General features: G+C 37.1%; 1 protein-coding gene across 2 annotated transcripts in view; it reads right to left on the bottom strand.

Moving 5' to 3' along the window:
• Positions 1-3,227: 3,227 nt before the first annotated feature.
• The window catches only part of MMP16 (matrix metallopeptidase 16), a 307,082-nt gene continuing 298,111 nt past the window's right edge, over positions 3,228-12,198 (bottom strand). For both annotated transcript variants that reach the window (XM_089679703.1, XM_089679704.1), the window contains 2 exons: positions 10,775-10,890; positions 3,228-9,007 (listed from right to left, as the gene is read on the bottom strand). In XM_089679703.1, coding sequence (XP_089535829.1) covers positions 8,673-9,007; positions 10,775-10,890 — 451 coding nt within the window. In that variant the 3' untranslated portion in view covers positions 3,228-8,672. The remainder of the gene's footprint in view (positions 9,008-10,774; positions 10,891-12,198) is intronic.

The raw sequence follows: 12,198 nt of genomic DNA, 5'->3' as shown, positions 1-12,198 counted from the left end.
GATTTTCCCAGAAAAAAAGAAAACCCACCTGATACTGTTTCGTTGGTAACAAAATCCTCAGATTTCAGATCCTCACATTAAGCAGTGAGGGCAAGATAAGATTTTTGAATGAAGGTTTGCTTTTTTTTTTAAGAAATAAGTTACATGGAGGCAATGGTTTCACAGCAAACATTGAACTTAAAGTGGTAATAAACTGAAAAGGTTTTTTTTACCTTAATGCAATCTTCCAATACCTGTCCCCACCCCTCCACCCTCCTCCATAAACAGTCCTCTATTGATCCAGTGCTGTGACACTCTACAGTGCTGCTGCTCTCTCTTCCTGGTCTCACAGGAGACTCCGAGAACAGTGGAACCCATTGGCTTCTGCTGCTCTCAGTCAAATCCTGTGAGGCGAGAGCAGCAGTCATAGCAAAGTAGCCCTGTGTGTCTATCGACGTTCACAGCCCAGCTCAGGAGTGCACATGCATGGGTTTTCTGCAACGCTGAGGACAGCACCAGCAGGGGACTCCAGAAGAAGAGGTATGGGACCGCTGTGCAATAACATTGTTGAGAACAGGTAAGTATAATTTTATTTAAATTTAAAAAAATAGTCTTTACAACCACTTTGACTTTAATGCAAACATTTCATATATTGTGGGCATCTAGTTCTGATTAAACCAAAGTACAGCTACTGTAGTCTCTTCTACCCATTTACAGATTTTTTTTTAACTATATGTTTTCTTGAGGGGGGGGGGGGGTCATTATGTATAAAACTAAATTACTAAAGTCTAAACATGCATTCTTTTCAATTATTGAACTGGAGACATTTGTTTACATTTCCTCCAATCACGGAATGTTGCGCATTCATTGGAAAAAATGGAAAACCACACCTGGTATTCTAGCAACAGTAGCTGTACGATGAGGGCTCCATCATTACCAGTGTGACAGCAAATGAAGGAGAAATCGCACTAGTGTGAACAGGGCCTAAAGAGTTTTAACCACTTCCCGTCCGGCCGTTGTATATAAAGGGCCGGACGGTGGCAGTGCAGGGTTGGGTGGCCGTTCATAAACGGCCTCCCCACACCCTGCTTGTACGCGCTCCCTGGGAGCGCGCAGCACTGCGATCCGGTGCCCGCTGTGTCCTCCGGACACAGTGAAACACCGATCATCGGACGGACCTCTGTACGAGGTCCCGATCATGTGATCACTGATTGGCCAATCAGTGATCACATGCAAAGTAGTAAGTAAGATGTCACTTGTGACATCATTGCTTACTACGTGTGAAATCTGTGAATGATCACAGAGGTCACATGGTACAAGGCTATTCACAACAGCCTTGTACCATGTGACAAGCTGTGACCAATCACAGCTCACTCAGTACTTCTCAATGACTGCAAATATGCAGACAGAGAGAAAGAGAAATGATTGCTTTTACATCCTATATGGGTGTAAAAGCAATCAGTGTAAAAATAAAAAAAAAATCTTCATCACCCCTCACAAGTAGTACAGTGTCACCATGGTGACACTGTACTGCTAGGGTGACAGTATGTAAAAAAAAAAAAAAATATAAAAAATTAAAATAAAAATGAAAAAAAAAATGTTTAAAAATTATAATTTTTGGTTATAAACTAATTTGGATTTTTTTTTTACTTAAAAGATAACGGAATAAATTTTGGCCAAGATTTATGATGAAATATTATTTATTTGCAAAATTTTATAAAAAACAAACCTTTTTTTCAAAAATTTTGGACATTTTTATTTACATAGCAAAAAAAAAATAAAAATCCCAGCGGTGAATAAATACCACCAAAATAAAGCTTTATCTGTCTCAAAAAAATGGTAAAAAATTCATTTGGGTACAGTGTTGCATGACCGCGCAATTGTCATTCAAAGTGTGATAGCGCTGAAAGCTGAAAATTGCCCTGGTCAGGAAGGGGGTAAAAGTGTCCGGTCTGGAAGTGGTTAAGAAACACTTCACCGAACCAAAATAAACCACTGAAATGATCAAAACCTATTATATTTATGAAAATCTCTTTGCTATTAGACAAGAAAAACTTTCCACCTTTTTCAAATCATGCAACCCTGGGCTCAATAGAACTGATAACAGTCTCCTTTTAATTCTGATATGACCTCACACGTGCTGTACAACACCCACCCCCTTCTAAATCAGAATGTTTTATACGTTGTCCATTGTGCTGTCATTCCTTATGACTGTATATATTTGTCTGCACTACTCTTGCACTGTTTGTATTTTTCTATTTCGAAAATCAATAAAAATTTAATGAGAAAAAAAAAAGCAATGGCAGCTGCCTTATTTTTATCTGAGGAAAAAAAAGAAACATTTCCAAGCCAAAATTATGGTTTTTCACTTTCACATACCTTCAAAAAAAATGTATAGAAATTTTTAGTTCTACAAATATATATATATTTTGTAATTATTTCATGTGGTTTTCTACACACTCTGTGAAAGCTAAAATTATGGCTGCATTGGGGCTGCCTGCTCTGTAGGCTTACAAATAATAGAAGGAAGTACTGAAATGTGCTTATAGAAGAAACGCTTAGGATGAGGATAACCAATGCTGTAATCTGCATTTGCAGCCCAATGAGCAGATAAGGAAGTGAGGCGCTGACAAGCAAAATTAAAGCTCTGAAAATGGAGGAGTTAGTCTCTTCATGCTATGCAGCCATAAATCCCAATTTAAAACCATAACAATGGGCATGAATATGGAGTTGGTACCATTCCAAATGGAAAGACTCCATTCTCTTGGGAAGGTTTTCCATAAGATTTTACAGTGTACCTATAATCATTTAACCAAAAGATCATTTGCAAGGCCAGGTCATGATGTTGGATGAGAAGACCTGGCTTGTAATCAGCAATCCAACTCATGCCAAAGGTGTTCAGTAGGGTCGAGGTCAGGGCTCTCTATGGGGTACTTGAGTTTCTCCACACCAAACTCATCAAAATGATTTTATGGACCTTTCTTTGTGCACATGGGTACAGCCACCCTGGAACAGAAAACAGCCATTTCACAAACGTTACTACAAGGTAGGAGGTGCATAATTGTCCTAATATATTTTATTTGTATGCTCCAATATTAACAGTACTTGTACTGGAAACACCTGAACTCTGAACCAGCCCTCTGAACAACGTGAAGTTGTTTAGAGGGCTGTCCATATCTGCCCATTAAGGTGATTACACATAGACTTGGTGCATCGAGAAAATATAGCAATGAAAAATGTATGCCAAGTAGGATCTCATCTGCTAATTATTTGCAGCTTTATTTGTATTTTTAATTACAACACAATAAAACAATGGTAATTACAGAAGATGCAATAATATAAAAAGCGACCGACCCCTACCCTTAAGACACTTACAGCAGACAACAACTGCCCCACCCCAAAACAGCCCTCCTCGAGAGAAACGGTAAAATAAATAGTAATAAATAGAAATTAATCACTGCACAGCCTTTAATACTTTGACTGCTGAAATGGAAAAAGCAAAGGTTTAATGCAGTGGGTGACAACCTGTCAGTTGTCTGGTCAAAACTGCAATAATCTATTTTTTACTTTTATTTTAAGACCCTTGCAGTCAAAGTAATAAAGTATTGTAAACAAGTTTTCATTGAAAAATAAATGTAAATCATGGTCTATGGTATACAATACAATAAAACAATCATAATAATAAAATGAACAACCCCTTGACCTTTGCTGGAATAAGATGGGGGCAAAAATTATCTTTCTGTGGTTAGTTTTATAATATCTATTTAAATTTTAGCCTCTATTGTTCTGTGCAATGACTCTGGGTATTAAAATACAACTCCTGTTCACATACTGCATTGACAGGAAATTAATGTTTTATAGATCCATCTAAGCACTACAAACATTTCCCGGTTATATCACAGTCTTGATACAAGTTAGCACCAATTATTCAGGTCTGTGTTAGCACACAAAGAAGCTTTGTGTTTGTCAGTAGAAGCAAAATAGATTATATCTACCCGGACCCTAAAGGACAAAAATAAAATATATCCAATATAACATCTAATACAGGAAAGCTTCATCCAACATTTCAGCATAATATAATTAGCACAGTGAGCACTCCCCAAACCATATTTCTATATTCTTTAAAATGTACCTTGTCAGTATTCATGTCCGTATACACTGCCTCTGAAGGAGTTAGATTTTGATAAATACATTTTGATCAATTTGAAAGAATAAAAATACTGATCTCCTTATGGTCATGACGTTAACTAACCTATAATATAATTATAAGTGGGAAAAAAATTAAATTTTAAAATGTGAAATTCATATTCTCTTTACTAGGCTCTTAGTTCCTTCAAGAACTATTACAAAAAAAATCAAATGTTATTAAATAAAAAACATAGGACATGAATTGCCATAAAGGCCATTTTAAAAAATGTAATGTAATCAAAAAGGACCTTTTCATTTCAGCTGGCAACCAGCTACAATTTTCTAACACTGATAAATATTTAAAATGTTCCCTTCTTACCAAGGCTACAATGCTCTGCTTGTTGATGGAATTTTTGAGAATTCTTATCCCACTATGCTTGTAATTGGCTTGCTGCTTTCAACAGAAGTCAGCATGGTACTGGAGGTCAAATTACAGGCATTCCCATCAACGGCCTTACTTTTCTATAGTAAGAGTTCATCTTTGATGTGATACAGATTTAAAGGAATGCTGGGGGGATACCATGTTCTTTATTAAAACACTGGCACTCACAGTATGGTTATAATAGGCTGACATCCCAACTCTGGGCAGACTTCTACAATACCCATAATTCTGGTAAGAGAGGCTGGTAAGGAAATCTGGTCATATAACAAAGTTTTTACCAGAATCACCTGGCTACTATTTGCATGCAAAAAAATTATCGGATTAGGAAAAACACTGCAATATGAGAAATTGGATTTTTTCAAATTGGGAGGGGGGATTTAATCACAATTTCTGGTTCAGTATGTCAAAATCCCTAGCTATAATGCGTCACTCATTTCTTTTTATCCAAGATTCTCTGCAAAGGTGACCTTGGAATGGCTGCCCAGCCCCAAGTGACTCATTCAGTGTCAGGGCCTGCCAAGATCTTCCAGGACACAACATTTCTGATTCCCCCATAGAACATATAAAGGATTATGATGTACTGGTTAGAGACTTTCCAAGCTGGCAAATCTCTTCCACTTATAAACAATCCCAACTCCATAAAGTACTCTAAGAGAATGGCTCACTAATTTCAACCAACAATGGAAATTGAACTCAAGGCTTGTTTTTTTAAGTCAAATATGGACAGCTTTAAGTTATGAATTATATGAATGGTTAATCATTTCAGAGGATAAGAGACATCAAAGGGGTTTGCTAGAAGATTGTACACACAGGAATGTCCCACCAGGGCTTTTCCATTTTTATGTATCCGACCTGAATGGCCTTGTTTATCACATTAAACATTTCTCTTACTTTGCAAATTTAAAACGACTCTGCAGGCTTCTATAAAAGAAATATCCAGTCAGAAGAAGCCTGTACAAGAAGTAGCTTTCTCCAGCAGAGTGTAAGATCTTCACTCGTTTGCAGAGCTAGGAGAACCACTGCTAATAGAAACTTCCAGGAAGTGTTCTTCTTCCCGCCTGTTGCTATGTTACTACTTTGTCCAGAAAGGAAGTAGCAAAAGGAACCAGAGTGTCCAGCAGGGGAACATGCTAACTGACACAACTGGAAGTATTGACAAGCTGGGGTGCTCTTAGTTCTACAACAGAGGAGATTTAATTTGTCATTTGCCAGAGGCAAGTATTCAGTTCCTCCTTTTACAGGATGCTAATGGTGTTTTTTCTTTCTTGTTTTTTAACCAGCAATAAGGTCACTTTAAACCTCTTTATTCATGACCAGTCTTATCAATGACCAGAGACAGGATGGTACTAATCTGTGCTGTCTATCTAAAGAAACGGGGACATCCTTCAATGTGAACTAGATAACTAAAGACATTTGCACCTTCAGAAAAAAAATGATTATAAAATAGTGAGTGTTGTAGAAAAAAAAAGGCAAATATCACATATTCTTTAATCATTGTTTCACAAAATCTTCCTGCAAGTTTTTCACAAGTTTTCCCACCATAACTGTTGAACTGTAAGCAAATGATGGGATGTGAAGGTTCCTAAAATGGGTGTCGCTTCAAACGTTTTTTTTGTAATAAATTAAATGGTTTCTTTGCATACTTCTACCACAAAAGTAAAGTACATCTTTTTTTAGTTAATTTTGCAGTGAGAACAGGTGGAAACAAACTGGAATTGTTTAGCTATGAAGTTTATGCTTTAAAAAAAAAAAAAAATGGAAAGCAAAAATGAATAAACTCCAGTAATAGGAACCATGTCTTTTCCTTTCCATATTTTAAGTAGACTTTAAAAGAATATCTCATCTTTGACTGCAGTATTTTTTCTTAGCCCGCTTCTACATTTTACATTAGAAGAATTACATTATCTTAAGCTTACCTAAAACAACAGCTACTATCCGCATACTTATTTATTTGTTTTTTTTTAGGACTACTTAAGGCCCAACTGTCATCTTAATCAAATCCACCCTCTTACCACATTACCTTGGTTACACCTGGACAAAAGCATGCCCATATTTACTATGTCCCTCCCATTTGTGGATTAGAGAAAAGGAAATGCTCCCCACTATAACAATGTTGGAGGAGTGCCACTATTTATTATATAAGTCTTATGTTTAACATTTGACTTATTTCCATTGGAATTTTAAATAGAGGCTGTATAGTTCTAGCAGGGAAATGTGAACACATGTATATATGCACCACCCATATAGGCAAATATAGAAAAATAATTTAACATATAGGTTATATTATGCTTCTTGGTTGCAACCTGCATTCTCCATACATCGTAACTAGCATTTCATATTGTTGATTTTGCTGAAGGTCAAAGGGCACAAACAGCAAGAACAGCACTCTCTTTAAGACAGTAAAATATTTATAAAAAAACAAACAAACTAATGACAGCCAACAGGACACCAATGAAGTTAAAGGCATACTGTTTTCATGGAGCAGTTACTCTCCGATGCACTGACTTTCAGCCAGCTGACCACACATAAATGGCATTCGGTGTTACCTTCATTACCTGTTTAGTTAGCATAGTGCTGGTAAAAGCATAACACTGCTAAAAAAGCAGCTCTTACTTTTATATATGGAAAAATTAAAACATGAAAAACACCTGCTACTGCAGGCAGAATGGTAATGATGACAGCACTTTTATTATGTGATATACTTGACAAGAAAATGCTTTGGTGCTTCAATTTCTTCTGGTCCTGCTCCATAGAAGACCAAGCCATTTTCACCCTTTGAGAACTAAAGTGAACATGCAGTTTGAGAACACTTTAGTGTGGAACATGCAGTAATCAGATTCTCTGCTAAACAGATAGAATTAATTTAGATGAATGTACTTGTATAAGGCAATTCATATTAACGTGCAACATGGTTTGAATGTACAGTAGACCTCTGTGGATAAAAACAGTCAATATTGTCTTCTTCTACTTTTGTTTAGTACCACCATCTTATTTGGTTATACCAAACAGTCTTTCCTATATAAAAAAAAAAAGGTTTTTTAGAAGTTGTTGGATACAACTATTCAATTTATCAAAACACTTCACATCTTATCAATTTCCTATCCACGTCCACTTTATTTTATGGCAAGTAAGCCATGCCTAATGGAATCTGAAAACCGATAAGATAGTACTCAAAGGGTTACAAATACGTAATACTTGTAGCAATTTTCTTCTCAACATGACGGCCATTTTGCCACAGCTCACTGCAATCCGTTTCAGAGACATTCTGCTTCCTGCCAGGCTTTCAAATAAGTGTTTCTGTCAGACCTGCTAAGTGCCCAAGGCAGTGGAATGCAACTTGATAAAGTATAATGATGCCCAAAAAAATAAAAACAAACAAAATAAAAAACGAAAAAAAAATTTCACTTTTTTTCAGTATATTCATGACTATAAATGTGTTAAAACGTTTTGGACAAAGCTCAGAAAAAGTTGTATAAAACACAAAATGAATGTATCATTATTAAGGCTGTTACTATATTGCAGATATTTTGGCCCCTTGTTAGTTGGAAAAAGTCTGTCCAAACAGTCTGAAGGTCCCATGTGACTTGTTCTCCCACAAGGTCAACCGTGGGTGTCTTCCCGTAGCAGACAGTGAATCAATCCTCTTTGGACACAAAGCTATTTTGGGTCTTCACACTCTTCCTAAGGTTTCGGATGGGCGATTCTCATGTTAGTTTGTTGCTCGCACTTAAGGATGTGTCTGTGCAGCACATATTTTCAAAGAGGATCTGGAGTTTTCAAAAACTAAAATAATGTAAAAGAATATTTTAGTAAAGTAAATTTTTGTTCACCTTGCTCTTCATTGTTGACTCCTGGAAAGGTAACACCATCTCCAGAGTTTAGAAGGAAGGCCTAAAGTTGAATGACAAAAGAAATACAAAAGGACTGGAGGAACAGCAAAAACTTTTGGAAGCTTCCCAGGTGATTGAATCCCCACTCAGGTGGGGGCACAAAACCTCTTGGGTTTTAAAGATCAGCCATAAGACCCCGGCTCACAGATGCCTGTGTCTAGCTAGGGAACAGCATAATAGCTCTGATGTTGATTCTCAAGTAACCTTGCAATTCTACACTAGGAATTGTTAGATCACACCCACTCTTGCATAGAGCGTTTACAGTACAGTATGTGTCGGGGTGTTCCTTTCCTCTTAAATTGAAACACGGTGTAAACCAAGACAAGGAGGCACAATGCCAGGATACAAGGGATTACAATAGCTATGGCTTTCACAGTGCTGGCTGTGTTGTCCAGTTTCATAACAATGTCTACATCATCTTGGGAATTGGTTCGTTCTTTGTCTCGGTCCATGGAGCTATCACACCCCATGAAATCTTTAAGGACAGAACGTGGGTATCCAGGTTCTACGCGCAGTCTCTGATTGTGGAATTTCCAGTATTCTTTTCCTTTATAAAAATAGGTGAATCCTGAAAAAGCAAGAGAAGTATGTTTAAAAAAAACATTAATTTACACCCAAAATATCAATTTCAGCTTCAGACAAGAACACTGGATATAATTTATAAAGATCCTAGGTCGCTATATATTTACTTTGGGTTCTACTTTCTGTCCCACCAGATTGCATAAAGTTGTCATAAGCCATACAGTTTTTTTTTTTATGGGGGGCTGCATAATGACAGCCATGTGTAACAGATGGCAATTGAAAGGCTGCTATATACTGTATGTCTTTGTCCTAAAAACTGTTTTTCATTCTTATATCCTGTAATGCCAGACTAGAACAGTGCTAGACTGTGCCTTTGCATGTTTAAAGAAAAATTGTACAAATAAAATATGAATTAATGAATAAATGAGTCAAGGTCAAACTGAAAGATCTATTAAAAACAAAAAACAAAGAAAAACTATTTAGCATTCTTATCTACTTGCGTATCTAAAGTGAATAAATACATTTCACTTCTTTAAATGCCAACTAAGAAATCTATCTTTGTTTTAACATGCTTACAGAAGGAAAGAGTAGAGTAATGCACTCAGCAGTTTGCTGCTTCTGTTCAATCACAGGCTGAGTTAAAGTTTGTTATCATGGTGTATTGTATAACTGTAGTAGGGAAAAGTGGGGTTACCAATCTAGCTATGTTCTCTAGCAGGGATGTCAGGATTCAAAAACTGGCTAAACACAAATTTAGGGGGTGAAACAATTTATGTACATTAATTTCAACTGCATGTTTAGCTTTTTGTCTGTAGTTAAGCAATTATTAGCTTTCTAACTGAAATTTCATTAAGTGCCGGATCACACTGATGCGGTTCAGAATTCGCACAGTTTTCTGTGCCAGTCTCATACCACATCAAAATCGCACCCCGTTCATGTGAACCGTGTGTATGTTAACGACACCCCGAAATCGGTTCGCAAAATGTGGTGCAATTCGCAGAATTGGATTCGATTCTGGTGCGGACAAAAAAAGGGTCCTGCACAATTTTGGTGTGAATGCAGTGTGATCTGAGCATTACAAAATGTATGACTCAAATTGCACCTAACAGAAATCGCAAGTGATATGCACAGGAATTTGATGCCATTCCTGTGCGAATCACATGCAAAGTGCATTGTGAACCAGCACTAAAGTGATATTAAAGGCAATTAAAAAAAAACAACAACAAATGTGTCATACTTACCTGTTCTGTGCAGTGGTTTTGCACAGAGCAGCCCCAATCCTCCTTTTTTCAGGTCCCCTGCAAGCACTCTGGCCCCTCCCTCCCGAAAAATGCCCCCAGAGCAAACAGCTTGCTATGGGGCACCTTAGAAAGCTTGCTCTTGAGCCACTTTGTGTGTCCATTCATACGCCAATGGCTCCCGCTGTTGTTTCAACCAATGAAGAGGAAGGGCCCTCGTGCACATCGCTCGATCGCGTTGGAGCTTAGGAACATACTGGGGGGGGGGGGGGAGGGCTGCTGCACCCAGAAGGTTTTTTTACCTTTTGTGCATAGAATGCATGATGGTAAAACACCTTGAGCCTTTGCAACCAATTTCAGTATGAATGTTAAAAAGTTACTTTTATGAAAGTTAACATATAATGCCCTAAATCTTCAATAATGAAATCACCTTGAACTGTAGCAACCATTTAAAATGTAAGCTAATATTTCTTTATCAGTGTTCAATTACAAAACAGTACGTAATATGAAGCTTTGTTAAAGTTTCTGTTGCCAAAAAATAAGTGAGTGAAAAAAATCTGTTGCGAAGTTTATACCATTTTCTTTGTCCACAAATGCCCCTTGAGGGGATTCTGGAATTCCTTTCCATATTGTTATTGATTTGGGGTAGCCAGGATCCATAACCCTCAACTCTTCATTGTATCTCCAGTATCTAAAATACAGAATAGCACAAGCAGTGTTACCATTATACATTATTATTTCAATAGCATCCATATCAGTACTGCTAACTCTATACCCTGAGAGTAGTAAAACTTAGGAAATTTTTTTTTTTTATTTAGGGCAAGATTAGATGCAATACATTTTATACTGTTTGCATGAGACTCTTGAACTTCCCAGTAGTCGTAGCACATACTGTAATTCCAACTTATATTTTCACAGTGGCTGAAAGCAAAAATGTTTATAATCTCAATGATCCTGACTTCTAAAACTGGTTTATCAGAAGGTGCTCATATGGAAGAGGACTTGGGCTACATTTAATAGCATATTTTATATGATTATTTTTTTTAAACAAGAAATAAAAATGTCTCCTACCAATGCTTTAGAACATTAATTTTATTTGCCAAATCTGCAATACAGGTTTATGAATCAAATGGATTGGGTGCCTTTGAAAGTCAGAAAGCCCAAAGCAAGTTTCTGCACACTTGTCCAGAAAATGCATGGACCAGGGCTCCAAACCATTTTTTTTTAGTACAAAGGAGTTGTAATTACCATAGTAGAAACCATTTCTTTTAAATCTCCCTTACAATAGGGGAAGGGAGGGGAACTAGAAAAGGAAAAAAGGGAAAGAAGACAGGAATTAAGACGTAAAGCATGACTTTTGTCTTACCACTGAATCAACTTCTTGAAGTTCATTAAGAGAAACACAGAATCAAAAGTATTCTGAGATGTATGGGTTATACTGCTGCTTATAGGGAACTGGACACTGGCAAACAAGAAGCTGTTAGTAAGCCAGTTATTACCCCTCCCATTCCCCCCATGATTCCATTTAATGCACAAGTAGTAGTAGTAGGAGTGTCATACTAGGTGTTGGACCTGTGTCCATTAATGAATTCCAAAGAAAAGATAACTAAAAAATTTCTATTTTCGTAATTGTTCACTAATGGACACAGGATCAGAGGTATTTTGGAGACATATGGAATGTTCAAAAGCAGTGTAACTGAGGGGTGGGAAACACAGCAAACAAATGCTAAGAAAGTCCACATACAACAGGGAAAAACTGGGGGATATGTGCAGCTCACAGAGCTGCCCGAAGGACCTTGTGTCCAAATTTTGCATCAGTTGAGGCCTGAAAATCCACCTGGTAAAATTAGAGAAAGTTTTAGTAGAGAACCAGGAGGCCGATTCGCAAATCTTAGAAACAGACACCTAATGCAGGAAAGACCCAGAGGTGCTTATTGATATTTTGGAGTGCACCCTTATAGGAAAAGGTGGAACCTTGTCCTGAAGCCTATATAGGCTT

The sequence above is a fragment of the Staurois parvus genome, unplaced genomic scaffold (assembly GCF_062004578.1).
Source record: "Staurois parvus isolate SC_StPar_1 unplaced genomic scaffold, SC_StPar_1.0 ptg000230l, whole genome shotgun sequence".
Classification (NCBI taxonomy): domain Eukaryota; kingdom Metazoa; phylum Chordata; class Amphibia; order Anura; family Ranidae; genus Staurois; species Staurois parvus.
Note: the sequence above shows the minus strand (reverse complement) of the source record. Positions and strands in the feature narration are given on the sequence as shown.